This window comes from Pseudophryne corroboree, chromosome 6 (genome assembly GCF_028390025.1).
Source record: "Pseudophryne corroboree isolate aPseCor3 chromosome 6, aPseCor3.hap2, whole genome shotgun sequence".
NCBI classification, from domain to species: Eukaryota; Metazoa; Chordata; class Amphibia; order Anura; family Myobatrachidae; genus Pseudophryne; species Pseudophryne corroboree.
Window position 1 is genome coordinate 5,538,110 of NC_086449.1, and position 27,403 is coordinate 5,565,512.

Consider the following 27,403-nt stretch of genomic DNA (forward strand, 5'->3'; position numbering starts at 1 on the left):
GCAGCGGCTGAGTAAGTCCTGGGCTACTCAGAGACTGCACAAGATCTGTTTGTACAGCTCTGCTACACAGGCGTTCGCACACTTGCAAAGCGAAAATACACTCCCTGTGGGCGGCGACTATCTGATCGCAGCAGTGCAAAAAAACCCTAGCGAGCGTTCAGGTCAGAATTGGGCCCCAAGATCCCAGTATCCCTTATCGATGCTAGAGAAAATTACTGAAGAACAAGATGCAAACTCCGCAAAACTTACATTAAGAATGTCCATGAACAAAAGTTACAGAAAGAGTTTGTTTGCTGGATGATTACTGATGTGGCTGAAGAACACTAAAAAGAGTTTGTATGCTGGATGATTACTGACGTGGCTGCAAAACACTGAAGGAGTTTGTATAATGGACGATTACTTGTCATGGCTGAAGAACACTGAAGGAGTTTATATAATGGATGATTACTTGTCATGGCTGAAGAACACGGAAGGAGTTTGTATAATGGATGATTACTTGTCATGGCTGAAGAACATGGAAGGAGTTTGTATAATGGATGATTACGTGTCATGGCTGAAGAACACTGAATGAGTTTGTATAATGGATGATTACTTGTCATGGCTGAAGAACACTGAAGGAGTTTATATAATGGATGATTACTTGTCATGGCTGAAGAACACGGAAGGAGTTTGTATAATGGATGATTACGTGTCATGGCTGAAGAACACTGAAGGAGTTTGTATAATGGATGATTACTTGTCATGGCTGAAGAACACTGAAGGAGTTTATATAATGGATGATTACTTGTCTTGGCTGAAGAACACGGAAGGAGTTTGTATAATGGATGATTACTTGTCATGGCTGAAGAACACGGAAGGAGTTTGTATAATGGATGATTACTTGTCATGGCTGAAGAACACAGAAGGAGTTTGTATAATGGATGATTACGTGTCATGGCTGAAGAACACTAAAAAGAGTTTGTATGCTGGATGATTACTGATGTGGCTGCAAAACACTGAAGGAGTTTGTATAATGGATGATTACTTGTCATGGCTGAAGAACACTGAAGGAGTTTATATAATGGATGATTACTTAACATGGAAGGAGTTTGTATAATGGATGATTACGTGTCATGGCTGAAGAACACTAAAAAGAGTTTGTATGCTGGATGATTACTGACGTGGCTGCAAAACACTGAAGGAGTTTGTATAATGGATGATTACTTGTCATGGCTGAAGAACACTGAAGGAGTTTGTATAATGGATGATTACTTGTCATGGCTGAAGAACACGGAAGGAGTTTGTATAATGGATGATTACGTGTCATGGCTGAAGAACACTAAAAAGAGTTTGTATGCTGGATGATTACTGACGTGGCTGCAAAACACTGAAGGAGTTTGTATAATGGATGATTACTTGTCATGGCTGAAGAACACGGAAGGAGTTTATATAATGGATGATTACTTGTCATGGCTGAAGAACACGGAAGGAGTTTGTATAATTTATTTATTATTTATTTATTAACAGTTTCTTATATAGCGCAGCAAATTCCGTTGCGCTTTACAATTTGAAATAACAATAACAAACTGGGTGATAACAGTCATAGAGGTAGGAAGGCCCTGCTCGCAAGCTTACAATCTATAGGGAAATAGGCATGTGTACATAAGGAAAGGTGCTATCTATTGCATAGAATGAGAAGACATGTGAGGATATGTGTGGACTGTACAGAGTGGATGTAATTTGATAGGAAGGTTTATGAAAGTTATGTGGGCGGTTCTGGAATGTGATAAGCTTGCCTAAAGAGGTGAGTTTTGAGGGAACGCTTGAAGGTTTGGAGACTAGAGGAGAGTCTTATTGTGCATTCCACAGGGTGGGTGCAGCCCGATGAAAGTCCTGCAGTCGTGAGTGGGAGCGAGTAATGCGTGTGGATGAGAGACGTAGATCTTGTGAAGAGCGAAGAGGTCGGGTTGGGAGATATTTTGTGATAAGCAAAGTGATGTACATTGGTGTAGTTTGGTTAATGGCCTTGTGTGTGAGTAAAAGTATTTTATATTGAATGCGGTAGAGTACAGGTAACCAATGGAGGGACTGACAGAGTGGATCTGCAGACGATGAACGTCTAGCGAGGAAGATAAGCCTCGCCGCTGCATTCAGAATGGATTGTAGTGGTGAGAGTCTCGTTTTGGGAAGACCAGTTAGGAGACTATTGCAATAATCAATGCGGGAGATAATGAGAGCGTGGATTAGAGTTTTAGCAGTGTCTTGTGTAAGGTATGGTCGTATTTTGGTTTTGGATATGTTTTTTAGATGCATGTAACATGATCTTGAGACAGATTGAATGTGGGGAACAAAGGACAGATCAGAGTCAAGGATGACACCTAGGCAGCGAGCTTGTGGGGCAGGGTAGATAGTCAAGTTTTCAACAGTGATAGAGATATCAGGTTGGTACCTACTATTGGCCGGTGGAAATATAATTAACTCTGTCTTTGAAATATTAAGTTTGAGGTGGCGAGATGTCATCCAGGATGAGATGGCAGAAAGGCATTCAGTGACACGGTCCAGTACAGATAGGGACAAGTCAGGGGAGGATAGGTAGATTTGAGTATCATCTGCGTACAGATGATACTGAAAACCAAATGGATATATATATACAATGGATGATTACGTCTCATGGCTGAAGAACACTGAAGGAGTTTGTATAATGGATGATTACTTGTCGTGGCTGAAGAACACTGAAGGAGTTTATATAATGGATGATTACTTGTCATGGCTGAAGAACACGGAAGGAGTTTGTATAATGGATGATTACGTGTCATGGCTGAAGAACACTGAAGGAGTTTGTATAATGGATGATTACTTGTGGCTGAAGAACACTGAAGGACTGCAGAGTTTTCCTCTAAGGATTGGACTCCAGGAGGCACTGTCCTAAGCAGCAAGATGTGGCCTACGGAGCTGAGAAACCACTGGCAGTTGTGCAGCAGAAGGCAGCTAAGGTGACGATTCCATGGAGTTGAAGATCCTTGAGGAACTGAAAAGGTAAACCTGTGGACAGCATAGAGCTAAGACACCTGTACTGAAACAGAAACATAAAGCACTGGCAAGATTTGAAACGTGACTGCCCCCTTTGACCAGGGAAACCTGTGATTGGCAGGAAGAGACCAGAGACCAAATCCCATTGGCATACTATGAACTGGTCTCCAACATGGCGGCCCCCGGTACTGCAGACACGCCAGAGAAGGGGCTCTTACTTGGGCAGCCTCCCTGCACAGTGCTCCAGAGAAGGGGATCTTACGAAGGCAGCCTCCCTGCACAATGCTCCAGTGGCCGCAGGCCGCACAGTCGTCCACTCCCCCTCAGCTGTGGCACACCAGCGGCCCTCGCAGACCTCCGCCGCCGCACCACTAGCCACCGTACAGGGAGCCCCAGGAGACAGTCACCGGAGGTGAGTCCCCGGTCCATGACACATTGCGCTTATTGAGGATTATTACGATCCAGCAGTCTATAGCTTTTATCAGAGGCGTGCAGTGAGGTGAGGCAGAGCTTCTCCCGTTATACTCCAGTATACACTAAAAGGAATGGGTGCAGATGCACTATGCAATCATTACTATACATTAGAATATATATTGTAATAAGAGGTTGTTAGCATATCATTGGACACCCCTGAAAGACAGCGCTCCCTCTCTCATACATCCTGGGCCCTGTGCCGCTCTGTCTCCAACTGCCACTCGCTTCCCACTGTCACTGGTCATGTGACCTGCTCCTGACCTCCAGTGCTGCTGCTGAGGCTGCTGGGAATTATCTGCCTGTGTAATCACATGCTCTGTGGCATGTCACACCTCATATAGCAGGGTATTACACATACACCCACAGAACACCAATGACACGGTATCTGGATGATCCATCCACAATGTATTGGTCGACAGTGTGGCGAGCGTACAGGTGTGTACTGATGGTGGTCACATAACATGATATATATATATACAAGATTCCGCCCAAATAACTTGTGTCGACCATTTGTATGTCGACCATTGCTACATTGACCTGTTGACCCTGTCAATCTTTTCTCCCTGTCGACCTTAACCACTGTCTACCTTCCATCTGCCGACTTTTTGTACCTGTCAACCTAACGTACGTCGACCTTATGCTTTCGCTCTATTGGCTGTCGGCCTAAACATTGTAGATCCATTATACCGCACCCCGATGACATAACCAGGAATGGTAAAGAACAACCAGATAATTTTTTTTCATCTCTACAATGTGTCGAAACACAGATCATAGCTCCGCCCCCTGACACCCACAATGCCCCGTCCCCAGTCACTGATTGGCCCGCAGCCCACTCCATCGTAAAGCAGGGATGACCGTCGGTGGGTAAAACAATCGATGGTTACCAAGCAAATGGTTTTATACCATCAGTGTTGGCCATCAAATCTGCCATCGATGGGGTATGTACAGTAGAACCAGGCCTCCCAGACCTTCATCTCACGTCGATAATCCAGTCGGCAGATCTGCGCACATCCCCATCATTCGGCAGCCATGGCGTAGATGGCGATCGGCACAAAACAGCATTTGCGCTGCGGTGTTATGTGTTTGTACTGACCAGTGACATCTGTACATTGGGGGTCATTCCGAGTTGATCGCTCGCTAGCAGTTTTTAGCAACCGTGCAAACGCATTGCCGCCGCCCACCGGGGAGTGTATTTTCGCTTAGCAGAAGTGCGAACGCCTGTTCAGCAGAGCGCCTGCAAAATCATTTTGTGCAAAACAAGACCAGCCCTGTAGTTATTCTTCCTGTGCATTGATTCTAATGATGGAGGGACGGCTTCTGACGTCACACACCCGCCCAGCGAACGCCCAGCCACGCCTGCCTTTTTCCAAACACTCCCAGAAAACGGTCAGTTGCCACCCAGAAACTCCCACTTCCTGTCAATCTCCTTGCGATGGGCTGTTGCGACTGAAAGCTTCACTAGAACCTGTGCAAAACCACGATGCTCTTTGCATCCGTACGTCGCACATGCGCATTGCGGTGCATACGCATGCGCAGATTAGCCATTTTTCCCAATGATCGCTATGCAGCAAACAACGGCAGCTAGCGATCAACTCGGAATGACCCCCATTATCAGAGTAACGGTCAGTGTTTATAGTGTTTAGAAAGAAAACCTGCAAAACCAGTTTTGTTCGGTGAAACCAGCGGTCGGTCGCAGTCCCTCCCCCCCTCTCCACAGGATGAGTGGCTGCTACTCTCTGACATAATGCACACTTCTCAGAAGCACATGTTGCCGGAGGTGGGGACAGGGACTAGGGCAGGATCTGACAGGCGAGAAGGACTCAGACGTTCCCTGCAGAGAGCTGGTGCCGGCCAGGGGACTATCACCCACCGAGAGGAGATGAGTGACAGGAAGAGTCTACATTTAGAGGCTGTGGTCACTGGCAGAGTGCAGGGTAAGTCAGCGTGACCTGTGTATTATCTCATGTATTTACTGTATGTTATATTAATGAAGTATTTGTGCGTAGGAATCCTTTATATTTTTATTATATGTTACTTATGTGACACCGCAGTGCCTTACATACTGTACTACACAGAAGCATACTTGCCTACTTTTGGAATAGCATGTCAGGGAGATGTGACAGTAACACCTATCAGTGCGGACATGCGCTGTACATCTGAGAGGCGCGTCATAAACATGACTTACATCTACATGTGAGCCCCAAAGTTGGTAAGATCTACTTGTTGAAGAAAAGACTCTGATATTTTTCAGGATTTGTTTGTGTATTGTGTTTTACAAGAGGTTCCATATACTGTAAGTGGCCACGAGAAACTTCATTTAAAATGCATGTAGCCATAGGGATCATTGTGCCTTATACCCAATGCAGGGAAATAGCGCTGATGATCCCATTTGAATGTATGTATCGCTGATTTATTTTTTTACCCCAAGAATGTAAAGTAAAATCAGGGAGATTGCAGGTCTATTCAGGGAGTGAGGGAGATTGTTACTATATCAGGGAGTCTCCTGCAGAATGAGGGAGGGAAGGTAACTCTGCATAGAAGCAGTGTAAGATAAATGTGTAGAATACTTATAGTAAGAAACATTGCAGAATCTGGGATACAGGCCGTATAACTGCGTCTGCACATGCAGACACATTACCCGCACAAGTAGCTCTGGCTGTACCCGGGCTGTATAACCGCAGCTGCACATGCAGACACATTACCCGCACAAGCAGCGCCGGCTGTACCCGGTGCTGTATAACCGTGGCTGCACATGCAGACACATTACCCGCACAAGCAGCGCCGGCTGTACCCGGTCTCTACAACTGGGGCTGCACATGCAGACACAATACCCACACAAGCAGCGCCGGCTGTACCTGGGCTGTATAACCGCGGCTGCACATGCAGACACGTTACCCGCACAAGCGACAGAATATCCCAGCTGTGTGGCTGTAGGGGGTGTCTGCCAGTGTATGGGATGATGATTAAGGGTTAAAAACAATTAAAACAACTCCGTCACTGCGTAGTACACAAATATAATTAGAAATACACATTAATAGAGGCGCTCTTATTTATTCAGGTGCTGCAATGCCTTCACTTGTGTTTAAAAGAAAACCATGTGAATACATTCTAGATTACGCTGTAAATTCCTGCATTACACGCGCGGTATTGTTACCTGTAACCTTGGTACTAGGGGAATGCCATTCTCTCTTTTTTTTTTTTTAAAGGCTCTGGCACCTCTCAGTAAGGCTCTTAAGAGTTTTTGTATTTTTGCAGCGTGGGAGGCATTCTGTAAGGGTAACCATGCAATACAGTATTACTGACTTTAGGACTGGTGACAGAGTACCGTGCACACAGCAGGTCTGAGACTGAACTCAGCGCTGTGCGTAGGTAAGGACAGTGATCCCCTTCACAAGATAAACAGGTAAAGTGGATATATTGCATCTAGGGGCAGAGCATATGTTTATATCGCCCACGCACGCTTCCCAATAGACTTTTCATGGGAACTTTGCCGCTCCGCAACACCCGAACTGTTGCCCCAATCTCATTTCTATCTTCGGTTGGCACATCTACAGGGTAAGACATTTATTTTGAACCATGTTTTTGCGTTCAGCCGTTCTCTCAGAATAGGTCTCACAGTACAAAACCTATGGAATTGCTATATAGATACTGTTGTGGGTGAAATATATCATCTGTTCTGTATATGAGAATTAGTTTTTATTTAATTGTACAAATATAATTACACATAACAACACATAACTCTATTAAGCAGGCAGAGCCGGCCCTATCCAATTTGGTGCCCTAGGCAAGATCTTTGGCTGGTGGCCCCTAGCACCGTTGCTAGTTCTGCTTCTGACCCAGCACAGCACCCACTATCCAGCAGCCTGCAACACCCGTCACCCCTCACCCATAGCAATTCTCATTTTGGTGCCCTGTGCTAGCAACAGTATTGGTGCATCCATCCCCCCCCATATTTTAAATGGGGGCAGTGCGCACCAAAGGCGTGTGTTCTAAAAAAGGGGATGTTCCTGCTGGGAAGGGATGTGGCCACACAGTAGTACCCCCAATTCCATTACGTTGCACAATAGTGTCCCTTATTCACATTACGTCACACAGTAGTGCCCCAATTACATTACATTACATTACACCTCACCATATCAATCCTTATTCACATTACACCGCACCGTATTGCCCCTTATTCACATTACACCGCACCGTATTGCTCCTTATTCACATTACACCGCACCATATTGCTCTTTATTCACATTACACCGCACCGTATTGCTCCTTATTCACATTACACTGCACCGTATTGCTCCTTATTCACATTAAACCGCACCGTATTGCTCTTTATTCACATTACACCGCACCATATTGCTCCTTATTCACATTACACTGCACCGTATTGCCCCTTATTCACATTACACCGCACCGTATTGCTCCTTATTCACATTACACTGCACCATATTGCCCCTTATTCACATTACATCTCACCATATTGCTCCTTATTCACATTACACCGCACCGTATTGCTCTTTATTCACATTACACCTCACAATATTGCTCCTTATTCACATTACCCCTCACCATATTGCTCCTTATTCACATTACACCGCACCGTATTGCTCTTTATTCACATTACACCTCACCATATTGCCCCTTATTCACATTACACCTCACCATATTGCTCCTTATTCACATTACACCTCACCATATTGCTCCTTATTCACATTACACCACACCGTATTGCTCTTTATTCACATTACACCTCACCGTATTGCTCCTTATTCACATTACACCGCAACGTATTGCTCTTTAATCACATTACACCACACCATATTGCTCTTTATTCACATTACACTGTACCGGATTGCCCCTTATTCACATTACACCACACCATATTGCTCTTTATTCACATTACACTGTACCGGATTGCCCCTTATTCACATTACACCACACCATATTGCTCTTTATTCACATTACACTGTACCGTATTGCTCTTTATTCACATTACACCACACGATATTGCTCCTTATTCCCATTACACTGTACCGGATTGCCCCTTATTCACATTACACCTCACCATATTGCTCCTTATTCACATTACACCGCACCGTATTGCTCTTTATTCACATTACACCTCACCATATTGCTCCTTATTCACATTACACCTCACCATATTGCTCCTTATTCACATTACACCGCACCGTATTGCCCCTTATTCACATTACACCTCACCATTTTGCTCCTTATTCACATTACACTGCACTGTATTGCTCTTTATTCACATTACACCTCACCATATTGCTCCTTATTCACATTACACCTCACCATATTGCTCCTTATTTACATTACACCGCACCGTATTGCTCTTTATTCACATTACACCTCACCATATTGCCCCTTATTCACATTACACCTCACCATATTGCTCCTTATTCACATTACACTGCACCGTATTGCTCTTTATTCACATTACACCTCACCGTATTGCTCCTTATTCATATTACACCTCACCATATTGCTCCTTATTCACATTACACCACACCGTATTGCTCTTTATTCACATTACACCGCACCGTATTGCTCCTTATTCACATTACACCACACGATATTGCTCCTTATTCCCATTACACTGTACCGGATTGCCCCTTATTTACATTACACCTCACCATATTGCTCCTTATTCACATTACACCGCACCGTATTGCTCCTTATTCACATTACACTGCACCGTATTGCCCCTTATTCACATTACACCTCACCATATTGCTCCTTATTCACATTACACTGCACCGTATTGCCCCTTATTCACATTACACTGCACCGTATTGCCCCTTATTCACATTACACCTCACCATATTGCTCCTTATTCACATTACACCGCACCGTATTGCTCCTTATTCACATTACACTGCACCGTATAGCCCCTTTTTCACATTTCACCGGACTGTATAGCTCCTTTTTCACATTACATCACACTGTATTGCCCCTTATTCACATTACACTGTACCGTAACGCTCCTTATACACATTACACCACACAGTATCACATCTTATACACATTATACCACACCGTATCACCCCTTATTCATAGTACACCACACCATTTCACTCCTCATACACATTACACTGCACCGTATCGCTCCTTATTCACATTACACCCCACCATATTGCTCCTTATTCGCACTACACCCCACAATATTGCTCCTTATTCACATTACACCACACAATATTGCTCCTTATTCCCATTACACCGCACCATATTTCCCCTTATTCACATTACACCGCATGGTATCACTCCTTATTAACACTACACCGCGCCATATCGCTCCTTATTCATATTACACCCCACCGTATCGCTCCTTATTCACATTACATCACCCCGTATGTGACACCGACAGTATAAATCATGATAGGAATAAGTTTCAATGTCGGCTCACAATACAATGCAATTTAAGCTAGAATACACACAGGCACTTATTTTGCAATTTCTTTGTAGGAATGTATTGAACTGGAACACTTCGGTAAAGCTCCTTTTGCTGTGTACTTAGGAAAATGATCACAGTCAATAGTAACCGAGAATAAAACGCATGCATCTACAAAGTACAAGAATCCATTTCAACATTTGACAGTTTAACACTATAAATTGCAAGTCCGGAATCCATTATATTCAAAAACATTCTGACAATTGGAAACTCATGGAACCTCTGTAAATTATATAGCTCGCTATAGCTAGCTATATATTGTCGAGTGCACTCAACGCGAAGGTTTATCTCCTGGGTTCAGCTCTTAATAATGAAAGTGTAAACTGCGCAGAGCAGCTGGTCCAATGTGGATTTTGTTATTCACTACTTTCTGTCCTTGACAATGAAATAATAATAGTCCCTGGTGACTTTGGCCCTAATTCAGACCTGATTGCTAGCAATCGTTTTTTTGCACTGCTGCGATCACATAGTCGCCGAAGATAGGGGAGTGTATTTTAGCTGTGCAAGTGTGCGAACGCATGTGTAGCAGAGTTGTACAAAAAGATTTGTGCAGTCTCTGAGTAGACCAGGACTTACTCAGCCGCTGCGATCACACCAGCCTGTCCAGGACTGTAATTGACGTCAGACACCCGCCCTGCAAACGCTTGAGAACGCCTGCGTTTTTCCAAATACACCCAGAAAACAGTCAGTTGCCACCAACAAACACAAATGGATTCCTCGCACAAACCCATTGCTGAGCGGCGATCCGCTTTGTACCCGTGCAACGCGCCTGTGCATTGGGGTGCATACACATGCGCAGTTTAGACCTGATCGTCCGCTGTACGAAGACGCAGCCTAGCGATCAGGTGTGAATTAGCCGCTTTGTACAGTAGCTCCTGACTAACCTCTGTATACAGGTGAAACTCAGAAAATTAGATTATCGTGCAAAAGTTCATTTATTTCAGTAATTCAACTTAAAAGGTGAAACATATATTATATAGAGTCATTACATGCAAAGTGAGATATTTCAAGCCTTTATTTGTTATCATTTTGATGATTGTGGTTTACAGCTTAAGAAAATCCCAAATCTCAGAAAATTAGAATATTACATAAACTCATTAAAAAAAGGATTATAAATACGGAAATGTCGGCCCTCTGGAAAGTATAATCACGCATATGTACTCAGTACTTGGTTTGGGCCCTTTTGCATGAATTACTACCTCAATGCGGTGTGGCGTGGATTCTATCAGCCGGTGGCACTGCTGAGGTGTTATGGAAGACCCGGATGCTTCAATAGCGGCCTTCAGCTCTTCTGCATTGTTCCGTCTCATGTCTCTCATCTTATATGTCCATATACAAGTGACTGTGCTGTGTCCATACACAAGTGACTGTGCTGTGTCCATCCACAAGTGACTGTGCTGTGTCCATCCACAAGTGACTGTGCTGTGTCCATCCACAAGTGACTGTGCCTTGTCCATCCACAAGTGACTGTGCTGTGTCATACAAGTGACTGTGCTGTGTCCATCCACAAGTGACTGTGTTGTGTCCATCCACAAGTGACTGTGCTGTGTCCATCCACAAGTGACTGTGCTGTGTCCATCCACAAGTGACTGTGCTGTGTCATACAAGTGACTGTGCTGTGTCCATCCACAAGTGACTGTGCTGTGTCCATCCACAAGTGACTGTGCTGTGTCATACAAGTGACTGTGCTGTGTCCATCCACAAGTGACTGTGCTGTGTCCATCCACAAGTGACTGTGCTGTGTCCATCCACAAGTGACTGTGTCACACAAGTGACTGTGCTGTGTCCATCCACAAGTGACTGTGCTGTGTCCATCGACAAGTGACTGTGCTGTGTCCATCCACAAGTGACTGTGCTGTGTCCATCCACAAGTGACTGTGCTGTGTCCATCCACAAGTGACTGTGCTGTGTCCATCCACAAGTGACTGTGCTGTGTCCATCCACAAGTGACTGTGCTGTTTCCATACACAAGTGACTGTGCTGTGTCCATACACAAGTGACTGTGCTGTGTCCATACACAAGTGACTGTGCTGTGTCCATCCACAAGTGACTGTGCTGTGTCCATCCACAAGTGACTGTGCTGTGTCCATACACAAGTGACTGTGCTGTGTCCATCCACAAGTGACTGTGCTGTGTCCATACACAAGTGACTGTGCTGTGTCCATACACAAGTGGCTGTGCTGTGTCACACAAGTGACTGTGCTGTGTCCATCCACAAGTGACTGTACTGTGTCCATACACAAGTGACTGTGCTGTGTCCATGCACAAGTGACTGTGCTGTGTCCATCCACAAGTGACTGTGCTGTGTCCATAAACAAGTGACTGTGCTGTGTCCATACACAAGTGACTGTGCTGTGTCACACAAGTGACTGTGCTGTGTCCATCCACAAGTGACTGTGCTGTGTCCATACACAAGTGACTGTGCTGTATCTATACACAAGTGACTGTGCTGTGTCCATACACAAGTGACTGTGCTGTGTCCATACACAAGTGACTGTGCTGTGTCCATACACAAGTGACTGTGCTGTGTCCATACACAAGTGACTGTGCTGTGTCCATACACAAGTGACTGTGCTGTGTCACACAAGTGACTGTGCTGTGTCCATCCACGAGTGACTGTGCTGTGTCCATCCACAAGTGACTGTGCTGTGTCACACAAGTGACTGTGCTGTGTCCATCAAGCGGCTGTGCTGTGTCCATATACAAGTGACTGTGATGTGTCCATCAAGCAGCTGTGCTGTGTCCATCCACAAGTGACTATGCTGTTTAACCACAAGTGACTATGCTGTGTCCATCCACAAGTGACTGTGCTGTGTCCATCCACAAGTGACTGTGCTGTGTCCATACACAAGTGACTGTGCTGTATCCATATACAAGTGGCTGTGCTGTGTCACACAAGTGACTGTGCTGTGTCCATCCACAAGTGACTGTGCTGTGTCCATCCACAAGTGACTGTGCTGTGTCCATTCACAAGTGACTATGCTGTGTCCATCCACAAGTGACTGTGCTGTGTCCATACACAAGTGACTGTGCTGTGTCCATACACAAGTGACTGTGCTGTATCCATACACAAGTGACTGTGCTGTATCCATACACAAGTGACTGTGCTGTGTCCATCCACAAGTGACTGTGCTGTGTCCATACACAAGTGACTGTGTTGTGTCCATCCACAGGTGACTGTGCTGTGTCCATTCACAAGTGACTATGCTGGGTCCATCCACAAGTGACTGTGCTGTGTCCATCCACAAGTGACTGTGCTGTGTCCATACACAAGTGACTGTGCTGTGTCCATCCACAAGTGACTGTGCTGTGTCCATACACAAGTGACTGTGCTGTGTCCATACACAAGTGACTGTGCTGTGTCCATACACAAGTGACTGTGCTGTGTCCATCCACAAGTGACTGTGCTGTGTCCATCCACAAGTGACTGTGCTGTGTCCATCCACAAGTGGCTGTGCTGCGTCCATCCACAAGTGACTGTGCTGTGTCCATCCACAAGTGACTGTGCTGTGTCCATACACAAGTGACTGTGCTGTGTCACACAGGTGACTAGGCTGTGTCCATCCACAAGTGACTGTGCTGTGTCCATACACAAGTGACTGTGCTGTGTCCATACACAAGTGACTGTGCTGTATCCATACACAAGTGGCTGTGCTGTGTCACACAAGTGACTGTGCTGTGTCCATCCACAAGTGACTGTGCTGTGTCCATCCACAAGTGACTGTGCTGTGTCCATTCACAAGTGACTATGCTGTGTCCACCCACAAGTGACTGTGCTATGTCCATCCACAAGTGACTGTGCTGTGTCCATACACAAGTGACTGTGCTGTGTCCATACACAAGTGACTGTGCTGTATCCATACACAAGTGGCTGTGCTGTGTCACACAAGTGACTGTGTTGTGTCCATCCACAAGTGACTGTGCTGTGTCCATCCACAAGTGACTGTGCTGTGTCCATTCAGCCAGAATAGAGGAGTAAATATGGTAGAAAATAATATAGGAGGTGGTTGAGCAAGAAAGGATAGAGGTATGTGGGGAAAACTGGGGATAATAGGATGCTGGGGGTAACTGTACAGAATAGATCAGGGTTAGATAATTGGGTAGAATAGTATAGATGGAAGTGTAAAAGAGGTGATTGCTGGGAGGTTTAGAGACTAGAGGAAAGTCTTATTGTGCAAGAGTGTCATTGCTCAGAGTGGGTGCAGCCCGAATACAATCATCTAACAGGGAGACCTTAATGAGTGTGGATGAGAGAGACAGGGTCGGCGTGATGCGGTAAGCAGGGTAAGCATTGCAGGAATAGACAGGTGCACTCCCCACTCCGCTGTGCTGATTGTCAGTCAGACGCGTTTTCTCGTGGCCGGTGCACGGATCGCCTGGAGGCAGGCTGGACTTCACACACATGCGCTGCCTCACTGCAGCTTTACTGCCGGCTTCTAGCGAGATCTCTGCAGCTGGTGCCATCGTGATGCCCCGAGGACAGCGCAGCCGCGTTCCCATCCTCCTATGAGTCAGATCCGACAGCGCAAAAACAAAATGCTGGACACCAGCTGCTGATTGCTACACAAGCGGTGCGCCCGGCAATTTTTTATCAGAACAAGTGCCCTCATTCCGAGTTGTTCGCTCGCTAGCTGCTTTTAGCAGCATTGCACACGCTAGGCCGCCGCCCTCTGGGAGTGTATCTTAGCTTAGCAGAATAACGAACGAAAGATTAGCAGAATTGCTACTAAATATTTCTTTGCAGTTTCTGAGTAGCTCCAGACCTACTCACAGATTGCTATCACCTCAGTCCGTTTAGTTCCTGGTTTGACGTCACAAACACGCCCTGCGTTCGGCCAGCCACTCCCCCGTTTCTCCAGACACTCCTGCGTTTTTGCCTGACACGCCTGCGTTTTTTAGCACACTCCCGGAAAACGCTCAGTTACCTCCCAGAAACGCCCCTTTCCTGTCAATCATTTACCGATCAGCAGTGCGACTGAAAAGCGTTGTACGAACACCAGCAAAACTGCTAAGTTTTTAGTTAAATAACTTAGCGCATGCGCGCTGCGTAGCATGCGCATGCGCATTTACCAGCAAATCGCAGCATAGCGAAAATCGGCAACGAGCGAACAACTCGGAATGAGGGCCAAGATCTTCTAATTTTAAGAAAATATATACAGGGTGAGCCATAAGTGTGGAAACACCCGTATCACAAAGAAATGAACAAGGAAGTATCAATCCAGTGTCTACACATATGAGATGGGAGTGGGGGGAAACTTTTTAGGGCATGTTGGCCATCTTGGAGGCAACTTTGTTTTTGTAATTGGGCAGGTAGTCATGTGACACATCAAGCAGATGCAGAATTTCACCAAAAAAGTAAGTGTTTTTCGTTTTAACGTATCTGTATTCATTCTCGAGTCTCAGGTGTGCAGACGCTGGGTTCATATTTCCTGACTCGTTTCCACACTTACGAACCACCCTGTACAATAAAGGAAGGAAATAAGACCCCACCCGGCCTTCCTCCCACAGCTCATTGCAAAACTATTTCTGCTTTTCCTTTTATGTTAGCCGCTATGACCCTGTAATGAGACGGTTTGTGGCAAGGAACGTGAAGAGCTGGAATTAACCCTTCACAGCCACAGCTGCGCTCTGTGCCACTATAATTCCCTAACACACCTATTAACGTGTTTTTGTCACTTTGGTTGGTAAACGTATCATTTGCATTCATTTGGCATGTGTTTGTACGGACCTGGGTTGAATATTGGGCCTAATTCAGACCTGATCGCTCGCTAGGTTTTTTTTGCAGCGCTGCGATCAGATAGTCGCCGCCCATAGGGGAGTGTATTTTTGCTTTGCAAGTGTGCGATCGCATGTGCAGCCGAGCGGTACAAAAAAGTATTGTGCAGTTTCTGAGTAGCCCAGAACTTACTCAGCCGCTGCGATCACTTCAGCCTGTCCGGGCCCCGGAACTGACGTCAGACATCCGCCCTGCAGACGCCTGGACACGCCTGCGTTTTTCCAACCACTCCCAGAAAATGGTCAGTTGCCACCCACAAACGCCCACTTCCTGTCAATCTTCTTGCGATTGGCTGCGCGAATGGATTCTTCGTTAAATCCATCGCCCAGCAACGATCCGCTTTGTACCCGTGCAACGCGCCTGCGCATTGCGGTGCATACGCATGCACAGTTATTGCGCCACAGCTGCCCCTTCTCCCCAGCACCCCAATATTCTACCCTGTCCTGTGAACCCCTCAGAATTTCAACCACTTACTGTTGTCCAGGGCTGTAACTAGGGTGGTGCGGCATGTGCTCCGCACAGGGCGCCACAAGGCAGGGAGCGCTGTTCTGCAGCACCTTTGAATTTTCTGTTTTAGTCAACTTCACTTGCAACTTCCTCCTTTTTTTTTTTTTATCCCTGAGATCACCTGGCAGTCGCCATCTTCCCCATCCCTAAGCGCCTTCAGTCACACTCTCCTTTTTTTAATGTACACATTTCAAAATTCTCATACAGTATATTCCCTTACAGGAGCAAATAGCTACATGAGTAAGTGGTCTGGCTGCAATGTGTAAGGTCATGGGTTTGAATGGTGGCTCGCCTTCTGTCCCGGTTTGAAAAATATGAAGGGGGGGTTCCAATGCTTTTTCTGGCCCAGGGCACCAAAATGTCTACTTACGACTCTGCTATAGTCACAGCACTATGCTACACTGACCCTCACTGTGTGACAGACACCAGATGGTCGACAGAGATAAAAGTCCGACAGGGTCAAAGGGTGGAGTGTTAAATAGTCAGAATGAACTTAGGTCGATGGATCAAAAGGTCAACATGCAAATGGTCGACCCAGAAAAGGTTGACACTTTTCTTTTGTGTTATTTAAACTAGAGATGTGCGTGTTCGGTTTTACTCAGTTCTTAAGGCCCATACACATTAGACGATGTCGCTCTGTGAGCGACATCGTCTAACGTTTCCCCCTCCCGGGCCGGCCGGTCGGCGGCCGCCTGTACGCACTGAGCGATATGACAGCTCATATCGCTCAGTGACGTCACGCCCCCGCCAGCCCTGCATGAAGGTCGTGGATGACAGTCCACATCCTTCATGCATGCCCTACCGACAGCGACGATCGTTGCCGACCCGCGGGGCCGCGCATCGGTCGTCGCTGGCGGCATACACACTTGACGATAAAATGAGTGACGTCACTCAAGGAGGGGGAAAATGAGCGACGTCGCTCATTTTATCGTTAAGTGTGTATGGACCTTTAATGTCAAAATTAACGCAAGTTTGGATTTATCCAGATTTTTTTTATTGGCTGTCCAAAACACCGGACATCTGAGAGCCAATAAGATGCCATTGTGAGATCCGGGTAAATCTGAACCCGTACATCTCTAATTTAAACCTAACTCACCTCCCCCCCCCCTCCCTCCACCGGTGCCTAACCCTCCCCTTTATTCTAAACCCTCCTCTTATTGCCTAACCCTCCCCCTAGGGCCTAACCATAACCCTCCCCTCCAGTGCATACCCCTCCCCCTAGTTCCTAACCCCCCCAGTGGCTAACCATAACCCTCCCCCTATTACCCAACTCCCAGTGAATACCCCTCCCCCTAGTTCCTAACCCTAACCCCCCCTAGTGTCTAACCATAACCCTCCCCCTATTACCTAACCCCCAGTGCCTAACCATACCCCACCCCCCTAGTGCCTAACCATAACCCTCCCCCCCAGTGCCTATCCTCCCCTTAGTTCCTAACCCTAACCCACCCAGTGCCTAACCATAACCCCCCCCTATTACCTAACCCCAGTGCCTAACCATAACCCTCCCCCCTAGTGCCTAACCCTAACTCTCCCCCTATTACCTAACCCCCATTGCCTAACCATACCCCACCCCCCTAGTGCCTAACCATAACCCTCCCCCTATTACCTAACCCCCAGTGCCTAACCATACCCCACCCCCCTAGTGCCTACCCCTCCCCCGAGGTCCTAAATCCCCCTAGTGCCTAACCATAACCCACCCCCGGTGCCTATCAGTCCCCTTAATGCCTAACCCTCCCCCTAGTGCTTAACCCTAACCCTCCCCTTAATGCCTAACCCTAACCCTTCCCTAATTGCCTGACCCTAACCCTCCTCCTAGTGCCTAACCATAACCCCCCTAGTGCCTAACCCTAAAAACCCCTAGTGCCTAACCATACCACTCCCTACTAGTGCCTAACCCTAACCTTAATGCCTAACTCTCCTCCTAGTTCCTAACCATAACCCTCCCCCTGGTACCTATCCTCAACCCCCCCTAGTGCCTAACCCTTCCCTTATTATTTAACCCTAACCCTCTCCCCTAGTGCCTAACCCTAACCATCCCCCTAGTGCCTAACGCTAACCCTTCCCACTAGTGTCTAGCCTAAAACATCTCCCTAGTGCGTAACCCTCCCCCTAGTGCCTAACCATAACCCTCCTCACTAGTGTCTAACCTAAACCATCCCCTTCCACAGCCCAAACCTTACTGTCCCTTCTGGCAGTCTAAAACTAACTCTCCCCCAAGTGCCTAACCCCAATCCTAAAAGTCATGAACAATCATGGAAAACCATGTGATGACAATTTCCATGTTGGCCTTTTGACCTGTTCAAACTTTTGACTTTCCACCATCTGATGTGGACCTATTTACTGTTTATCTTCTGCCAGAGGAGCTGAGGAACCTCCAGCAGAAGGTCAGACTGAGAGATATAATAATACAGGTAGAGCCCAAGGACAAGTTCATGTACAGAATTGGAGTAGATACCATCCATTTTCATGGCTATGTCTATGTCACAGCATACTTTCCAACATGATCCACTCCAGGAGAGACACAATGCTCTGCTCCTGGACTTTTCTCTTAATTTATTATTGCCGGCACCTGTTTTGAACAGATTAATGGATAAGAAAGGTGTTTCAGCATAGGTGTGCGCACGGGGGGTGCCTGGGGCGCACAGGCACCCCCTAATGTCCGGCAACCCCCCCCTCACAAACTCCTGCTGCCGCAGATTCCCGTCTCTTGACGCTGAAAGGAGGAGAGCGCTGCGCGTGTCTCTCCTGCCCCTCACTGTTTCCCTGTCTCCGGCAGTCATTTAAAATGTCTCTGGCTGTCAGCAAATCAGAGCTCGTGGACCGGCTCTTGATTGGCTGCCGCCCCATGAGCTTTGATTGGCTCACAAGCCGGCTCTATATTTCAATTGGCCGCCGGAGACAGGGACTCTGTGAAGTGAGGAGAGATGCGCAGTGCGCCTTCCTCCCCTCAGCGTCAGAGACGGGAATCGGGTGAGCACAAATTGGGGCATATATGTAACTGGCACTGCTAGGGGCATGTGTATCTGGCACTGCTAGCGGCATATGTATCTGGCACCACTGGGGGCATTTGTGTATCTGGCACCGCTAGGGGCATGTGTATCTGGCACCACTGGGGGCATATGTATCTGACACCACTAGGGATATGTGTATCTGGCACAACTGGGGGCATATGTATCTGGCACCACTGGTGGCATATGTATTTGGCACCACTGGGGGTATATGTATCTGGCAACGCTGGGGGCATATGTGTATCTGGCAACGCTGGGGGCATATGTGTATCTGGCAACGCTGGGGGCATATGTGTATCTGGCACTGCTGGGGGCATTTGTCGATCTGATACCACTAGGGGCATATGTATCTGGCACCACCGGGGGCATGTGTATCTGGCACCGTTGGGGGCATTTGTGTATCTGGCACCGCGAGGGGGGGCATTTGTGTATCTGCCACCGCTGGGGGCATTTGAGTATCTGGCACCACTGGGGGCATTTGTGGATCTGGCACCGCTGTGGGCATATGTGTATCTAGTACCGCTGGGGGCATATGTGTATATGGCACCGCTGGGGATATTGATTAAGGGGCCCTGCTGGGGACATATGTGTATCTGGCACTATGGGGCATATGTTTATATTGCTTTAAGTGCCAATAGGCAGTGCTAGAGACGCCCAATATGCGGTGCTAGAGATGCCCAGTAGGTGGTGCTAAACACCACTCCGACGGTGCACCCCCTAATAAGATGTTCTGCACGCGCCTATGTGTTTCAGCACAGGTGATGGCAATCATAGACTGAGAAGGAAGTCCAGGAGCAGAGCATTCTGTCCCTCCTGGAGAGGGTCATGTTTGGAGGTATGGTCACAGGGTGGCTTCCAGATACTGTAAGCTGACAACAGGAACAGATTTAGGGATCAGACGGCCCGCCCTAGTCACAATAGTATTGGGCACCTGCTTCCCCACCTGCCCCCAAGATACTTAGTTTTTTTTTTCCTTTTGCAGGCTAAGAACCTTCTCTTCCAGGCTCCTGGACATCACATGCACCCACTCCTGAGACCCCCCTATCCGATGGATCATGGGGCTGCAGTCTGTGTCCTCCAAATAACAGCGGATGAATTGGGTCACTGGAAAGCTGGGATGCAGGGAATGCAGCAAACTATTATAACTTGAGGACATGCACTGAGTCTGGAGGTAGGTATGTTCAGGGGAAATGCTATGAAAGGTTACTTAAAAAAAAAAAACAGGGTAGTGATTGAAACAATGGAGAGAATGATTGGATTGTTGTATATATGAATTGTCTTGTGTTCTACAGATTCTCTTTTAGACCCATCTCCACCGTTTGTGTTGAAAGGTTACTATGAAGATCCAGGTTCGTGCCTTGTACAGCGTTTTACTGGTTTTCACCCTGATGCTGCTTATCAGAACAATGTTTTTGTATACTGAGAAGACGAGAAGGAAATCATTACATCACTCATCGAATTTCTGGCTAAAGTTCATCAATTTCACCACTACCAAAAATGCTGCACCCCTCACCCTGCATCCTATGAGGGAGTCCGTGACCCTTAATGACGGAGTTCACACTTATCATTTAAACCTCTCCCGATTCCTGGTGGAGTTTCCTTATCTACAGAGTTATCGCTGCTCAGTCATTCATGACCCAAAGAGAGAGACCCAGGCAACAAGGAACCTTGTCATTCTGGCAATCAAATCCCACCCGCAGGCCGGAGTCAGGAGACAAGCCCTCAGAAAAACTTGGGCTCGCAAATGGGAAATAGATGGTTACAGCGTGAGGCCAATATTTCTGTTGGGCCGGATAGATGTGCTTGGGCACATGGAAATGGTGACCACAGAGAGCCGGGAATTTGGTGACATTCTGCAGTGGGATTCTGCTGAGGGGCATCACAACCTATCTCTGAAGGAACGTTGTTTCCTTGAATGGCTGCACCACAACATCCCGGAGGTGTCTTTCGTATACAAAGGTCAGTATGTAAATATATTGGTCCACCATGTCATATTTAAGACTCAATAATAATAATAATAATAATAATTCTTCTTCCTCTTCTTCCGCTTCTTTTTTTCTTTTTCTTCTTTTACTTTTTCCTTTTCGTTTTATTTTTCTTTCTCTTCTTTTTCTTTCTTCTTTTTTTTCTTTTTCTTTTTTTTCTTTTTCGTTTTCTTCTTTTTCTTCTTTTTCCTTTTCTTCTTCTCTTTTATTTATAATGCACCACAGTGGTTTCATAGTATCGTTTAAAAGGATAAAACAACTGACAACATAACTACAGACTAATACAGACAGTAAATAAATTCATATACATACATAATTACAGTACAGTGTGCAAAGAGGCATTATCAACAGAGAGGGAGTAGAGGGGCCCTTAGCTGGTGTACAGTATGTTTACATATTCTCCCCATCTTATGGGGAGTAATAGTCTGGTTAAAAATTAACATAACAGTAACATAATGCAAAGTTAAGACTAATACAGACAGTAAATAAATTCAAATACATACATAATTACAGTACAGTGTGCAATGAGGCATTATCAACAGAGAGGGAGTAGAGGGGCCCTTAGCTGGGGATAAGACAATATAGTAAGTTAATTTTTAGAAATATTGAGTTTCAGAAAGTGTCCCCCCATCCACAATGAGATGGATGAGATGGAAATTACATGGAAGAGTGCAGAGAGAGAATTATCCAGGGAAGAGACGTAAACTTGGGTTTTGTCAGAATAGCGGTGGTAGCAAAGTCCAACGTAACTGTTAAGCTTGCAGACAGAAAATTAGTAGCGTAATAAGAGAAGTGGGCTAAGGATAGAACCATTGGGGAACTGACAGTAAGATAAAGTGGAGTAGAGGAGGAGTTGGTTGTAGAGGATTAGAGGAGGTGGGGGTAGACAGAAATGTAACAGATAGACAAATAAGAGATGTACCAGCAGAGCCGGCCTTAGGCATAGGCAAACTAGGCAAATGCCTAGGGCATTTGGTATGCTTAGGGGCACCAGCAGCTTCTGCTGATTAAAATGATATGCAGCATGCCTATATTCTGTGTGACTGCGTCTGTATCTGCATATGAAATGCTACGTTGCAGTGTACTCCTGGAAATCACTGTAATGTAGCATTTCATATGCAGATACAGCCGCAGTCGCACACAGAATATAGGTATACTGCATATCATTTTAATCAGCAGAAGCTACTTGTGCGTCCTAGCCACATAGTAATGCAAATAAGATGCATTTTCATAAGCAAAAGGCGACCAATGTTAGCAGAGCTGCCAACTGACTCATGCCAGTCATCTCCTGCAGAACTAGCGGCGGTGCTAGGGGGCACCAGCCAAAATCTTGCCTAGGGCATCATATTGGTTAGGGCCGGCTCTGTGTACCAGGAGGAAACTGAGTCATGAAGCTCAATGAAGTTTAGGGTTTGGAGGCTTGTAGGAGGAAGGGAAGGTGCCAGAGGAGAGATACAAGTTTACCAGGTGGCTGATGTGGGAGCAAGCTAAAGTGGGGAGGGATAAAAAGATCTTGGATTTAGTGGGGTCATGGGGTAGTTGGAGAGTAGAGGAATAAAAAGACTTTAGCCCTGGAGATAAGGTGATCGAGACCACTGTTGGTAGCCCAGATAGGAGGGTAAGGTGGAGCCTGAAATGATGAGATGTTGTGATGGATGGATTCTATTTTGGAGGTGAAGTGGGTGGAAAAAGAAATCCCATTGAGAGAGGATGGTAGGGGGAAGGGAGAAGAGAGAGCTGAAATAGCAAACAGGTGCTGAACAGTTTAGGCATGGGAGGAGATGAGGGATTTGAAGAAGGATTGTTTAGCAAATGAAAGAGCAGATCTATAGAATGAGAATTATTGTGAGGTTAAAGAAGAAGAGTATTTTGAGATAATGGATCAAAGGCGAGTGCCAGGGTCGGAGAGGAGACTGTAGAAGATTTATGGTAACAGTTTGGGTAGCAGAGTCAATTGCAATAGTGTGGACATGGTAATAGAAGGATATAGTTTGTTCAGGAAAAATGACAGCAGTAATGGGAGAGAAAAGGAAGTTTAGAGAGTCAGAGAAACTGGTGGTGTCAAGGGCATTAGATTCAGCCTATTAAGAGTAGCCTTGGGGTGGGAAGGTGGAGTGAGGGGAAAGGTAATGTTGAAGGATAGTAGTTGGTGGTTTAAAAGAGGGAGGGGGAGTAGAAGCAGTACAGAGAAAAGAAAAAATCAGGACAGGGGAGTGACCATTGTTGTGAGGGGGAGGAGGTCCATTTGTAAATGCAAAATGAGAAGGAGTGGGAGAGATGATTGATGGTAGCTGGGTTGGAGAGATATTAGATCAGGATGCTAATGTCCTCCAAGATGTAGTAGCAGAGGTCAAATGAAAGAAAGGGGAGAAGCCAGAGGATCCATTTGTGGGTGGCAGGACCTAAGGGACGATAAGTAGTAATAATAATGATAATAATAATAATGATAATAATAATAACGCAAAGGTGATGAGGATGGAAGAGCGGGTTAAGTATATCATAAAGAAAGAACATTAGAGTGATGCGGAAGGTGCAATTAAGGAGTAGGAGAGACCCAATGCTGCCACCATGATGGTTGTCATGTCTGGGTGTGTGGGAGAAGGATAGGCCTCCATAGGATAGAGCAGCTGAAGAGGTAGTGTCAGTAGGAGATAGCCAGGTTTCCAAGATAGCAAGGAGGTTGAGGGAGTTATAGATGAAAATGTCCTGGGTGATCTGGCATTGCAGAGGTTTCATGAGTAGGGGAGACATGGAAAAGATGAGCTGTGGATGAGGTTAAAAGGTTTGCAGGAGCGTTGGGGAAGAAAAGGTTTGGGGTGATGGCAGTATATTTACTTAAGGGTGATTTTTTGTTTTTCTGTGATATCCCATCGATTTTGCAAATCAGAGATTTACTAAAATCAAAACCAACTGGAAGCTGCATGAAAAATACAAAATTAGACAACATTAAACCATAGAAGAAGAAGAAGAAATAAACAGACCTGTCTGTGAGTGACGGGTTTGCCCAAAGGACTGCACAGTTCAGCATGATTTTCCAATAGCCAACACCAGGCTGAACCAGCATAGCAGGGGACATACATTATGGGGTACTCCTGCCATACCATAAAAAACAGTTATGGGGTACCCCTGCCATACCATAAAAAATAGTCACAAACTAGTCATCCAAGCCTGGAATTCCCTAGAAAGTTGGAAACCCCCTAAAAAAAGTGTCCCTCATCCTGAGGAACCCCCATTCCTGGTATGAAAGCCCAAGGATATTCCAGCACCCCAGGTGGAGGTGGGTGCTGACTGCTGAGATAATAGTGTACAAATAGAGAACAATATTCTTCTTTACAGTAGGACTACAGGTCCCAGCAAGCCTGCCTTGGCATGTTAGTACTTGTGGAAGAACAAGTACCAGCATGCCCAGACATTAAGGACCACTGACAGCTGTGGTCGCACGGTAAAGACAAATTTACAATAATGACAGTATGTGCAGTCCGAAGGGTGAAATCCTTTATTAAAAAATCAAAAATAAATTTCATCCTCACCAACCATGGATTGGGTACTCTTCTACTTGGTCTTCAAAAGACACTATCAGATTGCAGACCTCTGCAAATTCGCAGAGGTGTGATCAGGTCTGAATTAGGCCCTATGTCGCTAGCGATGCACGCTAACGCGGGTGGTTAGCAACGTCCTCTGTCATTTGTACATGCAACTCAATTTCGACAATGGCGCTAACGACTAGGACCATAGCGTGCAGTGTGTGCGCTACCAACGGCAAACAACATGTTAAATTAGACTGAAAGCCAACAATTTGGTAGTGTCGGACGAATCAGACCAGGACGCAGGTTGAAGCCATATGCTGTGTGCACACGCGCAGCACCAGCGCACACGGCAGCATTTTCGGGGCGCGGCCCAGACAACACAGGTGCGTCTGAACCATTTTCGGGGGGCGTGGTGGCTGTGTGACATCACATGCAGCTGCTGCGGCCAAAAACATGTGTGTTGCCGCCTGCCTTTTCGAAGCTAGGCTGCATAGGCAGGGAGCTACTCACCAGGTGCGAAAGCACTGACACCATATAGTGAAACATTCCTGTACTGACATATTCCTCCTGTATTTCCAGGTGATGATGATGAGTACGTCAATCCTCATGCATTGGTCCGATACATAAAAGAACATACCATCAGCCCACAGGTGCTATATGGATACCTGAGGCCTCATTCACCTGTAATGCGCTTCTCCAAGTATCAGGTTTCTGAGTCGCTCTTCCCATCCGACACCTATCCCACCTTCCTGTCGGGTGGAGGCTTCATCTTCCCCGGGCTCTCAGCAAAGCTGCTCTATGAGATGTCTCAGAAGATCCCCGTTTTTCCATTGGACGATGTATATTTTGGTTTCTTGGCTCTGGCAGCCAATCTGACCTACAAACATGATGCTCGCTTTCACGTGTATGGACTAAAGTTTGATGCCTGCCAGTACCGTCAAGCTTTGGTTGTTCATGGGCTGGAACAAGAACAATTAGTAAAATGCTGGAAGGAGGTCCAGCATGCAAAGTGCTAGAGGTAAATATTGGAGGTGCAACAAACGCTTTCCCTTCATGTGTATTATTGTCATCTAGAGGCATCCTGGACCATTAATATGTATTATTGTCATCTAGAGGCATCCTGGACATTTCATATGTATTATTAATGCCACCTAGAGGTCTCCTGGACCAGTCATGTGTATTATTGCCACCTAGAGGCATCCTGGACCATTAATGTATATTATTGCCACCTAGAGGTATCCTGGACCATTAATGTGTATTATTGCCACCTAGAGGCATCCTGGACCATTCATGTATATTATTGCCACCTAGAGGTATCCTGGACCATTCATGTGTATTATGGCCACCTAGAGGTATCCTGGACCATTCATGTGTATTATGGCCACCTAGAGGCATCATGGACCATTTATGTATATCATTGCCACCTAGAGGCATCCTGGACCATTCATGTGTATTGTTGCTACCTAGATGCATTCTGGACCATTCATGTGTATTATTGGCACCTAGACGCATTCTGGACCACACGTGTATTATTGGCACTTAAAGGCATCCTGGACATTTCATATATATTATTCTCATCTAGAGGCATCCTGGACCATTAACGTGTATTATTGCCACCTAGAGGCATCCTGGACCATTAACGTGTATTATTGCCACCTAGAGGCATCCTGGACCTTTCATGTGTATTATTGCCACCTAGAGGAATCCTGGACCATTAATGTATATTATTGCCACCTAGAGGCATCCTGGACCATTCACGTGTATTATTGCCACCTAGAGGCATCCTGGACCTTTCATGTGTATTATTGCCACCTAGAGGCATCCTGGACCTTTCATGTGTATTATTGCCACCTATAGACATCCTGGATCATTAATGTGTATTATTGCCACCTCAAGGTATCCTAGACCATTAATGTGTATTATTGCCACCTAGAGGTATCCTGGACCATTAATGTGTATTATTGCCACCTAGAGGCACCCTGGACCACACATGTGTATTATTGCCACCTAGAGGTATCCTGGACTATTAATGTGTATTATTGCCATCTAGAGGTATCCTGGACCATTAATGTGTATTTTTGCCACCTAGAGGCACCCTGGACCATTAATGTGTATTATTGCCACCTAGAGGTTTCCTGGACCATTAATGTGTATTATTGCCACCTAGAGGCACCCTGCACCACACATGTGTATTATTGCCACCTAGAGGTATCCTGGACTATTAATGTGTATTATTGCCATCTAGAGGTATCCTGGACCATTAATGTGTATTTTTGCCACCTAGAGGCACCCTGGACCATTAATGTGTATTATTGCCACCTAGAGGTATCCTGGACCATTAATGTGTATTATTGCCACCTAGAGGCACCCTGCACCACACATGTGTATTATTGCCACCTAGAGGTATCCTGGACTATTAATGTGTATTATTGCCATCTAGAGGTATCCTGGACCATTAATGTGTATTTTTGCCACCTAGAGGCATCCTGGACCACAGATGTGTATTATTGCCACCTAGAGACATCCTGGACCATTAATGTGTATTATTGCCCTCTCTATCGCTGGCCAGCTCTGAGGAGAACATTTTTTATTTAATTGGATGTGTTTTATGTTTACATTACGTATGCCATTACATTTGGTTTATTTGCTTA

The 27,403-nt window shown here is 46.0% G+C and overlaps 1 protein-coding gene across 2 annotated transcripts; it reads left to right on the forward strand.

Moving 5' to 3' along the window:
• Window positions 1–2,884: 2,884 nt before the first annotated feature.
• LOC134935867 (beta-1,3-galactosyltransferase 5-like) lies at window positions 2,885–27,403 on the forward strand. 2 transcript variants are annotated; one of them, XM_063930701.1, is made up of 4 exons: window positions 2,885–3,421; window positions 20,223–20,411; window positions 20,533–21,199; window positions 25,332–27,403. In XM_063930701.1, the coding sequence occupies exons 3-4, from the start codon at window positions 20,578–20,580 to the stop codon at window positions 25,766–25,768; spliced, it is 1,059 nt and encodes a 352-aa protein (XP_063786771.1). In that variant the 5' UTR covers window positions 2,885–3,421; window positions 20,223–20,411; window positions 20,533–20,577; the 3' UTR covers window positions 25,769–27,403. The 2 variants fall into 2 exon arrangements, with proteins under 2 accessions (XP_063786771.1, XP_063786770.1); XM_063930700.1 differs by lacking the exon at window positions 2,885–3,421 and adding an exon at window positions 5,163–5,417.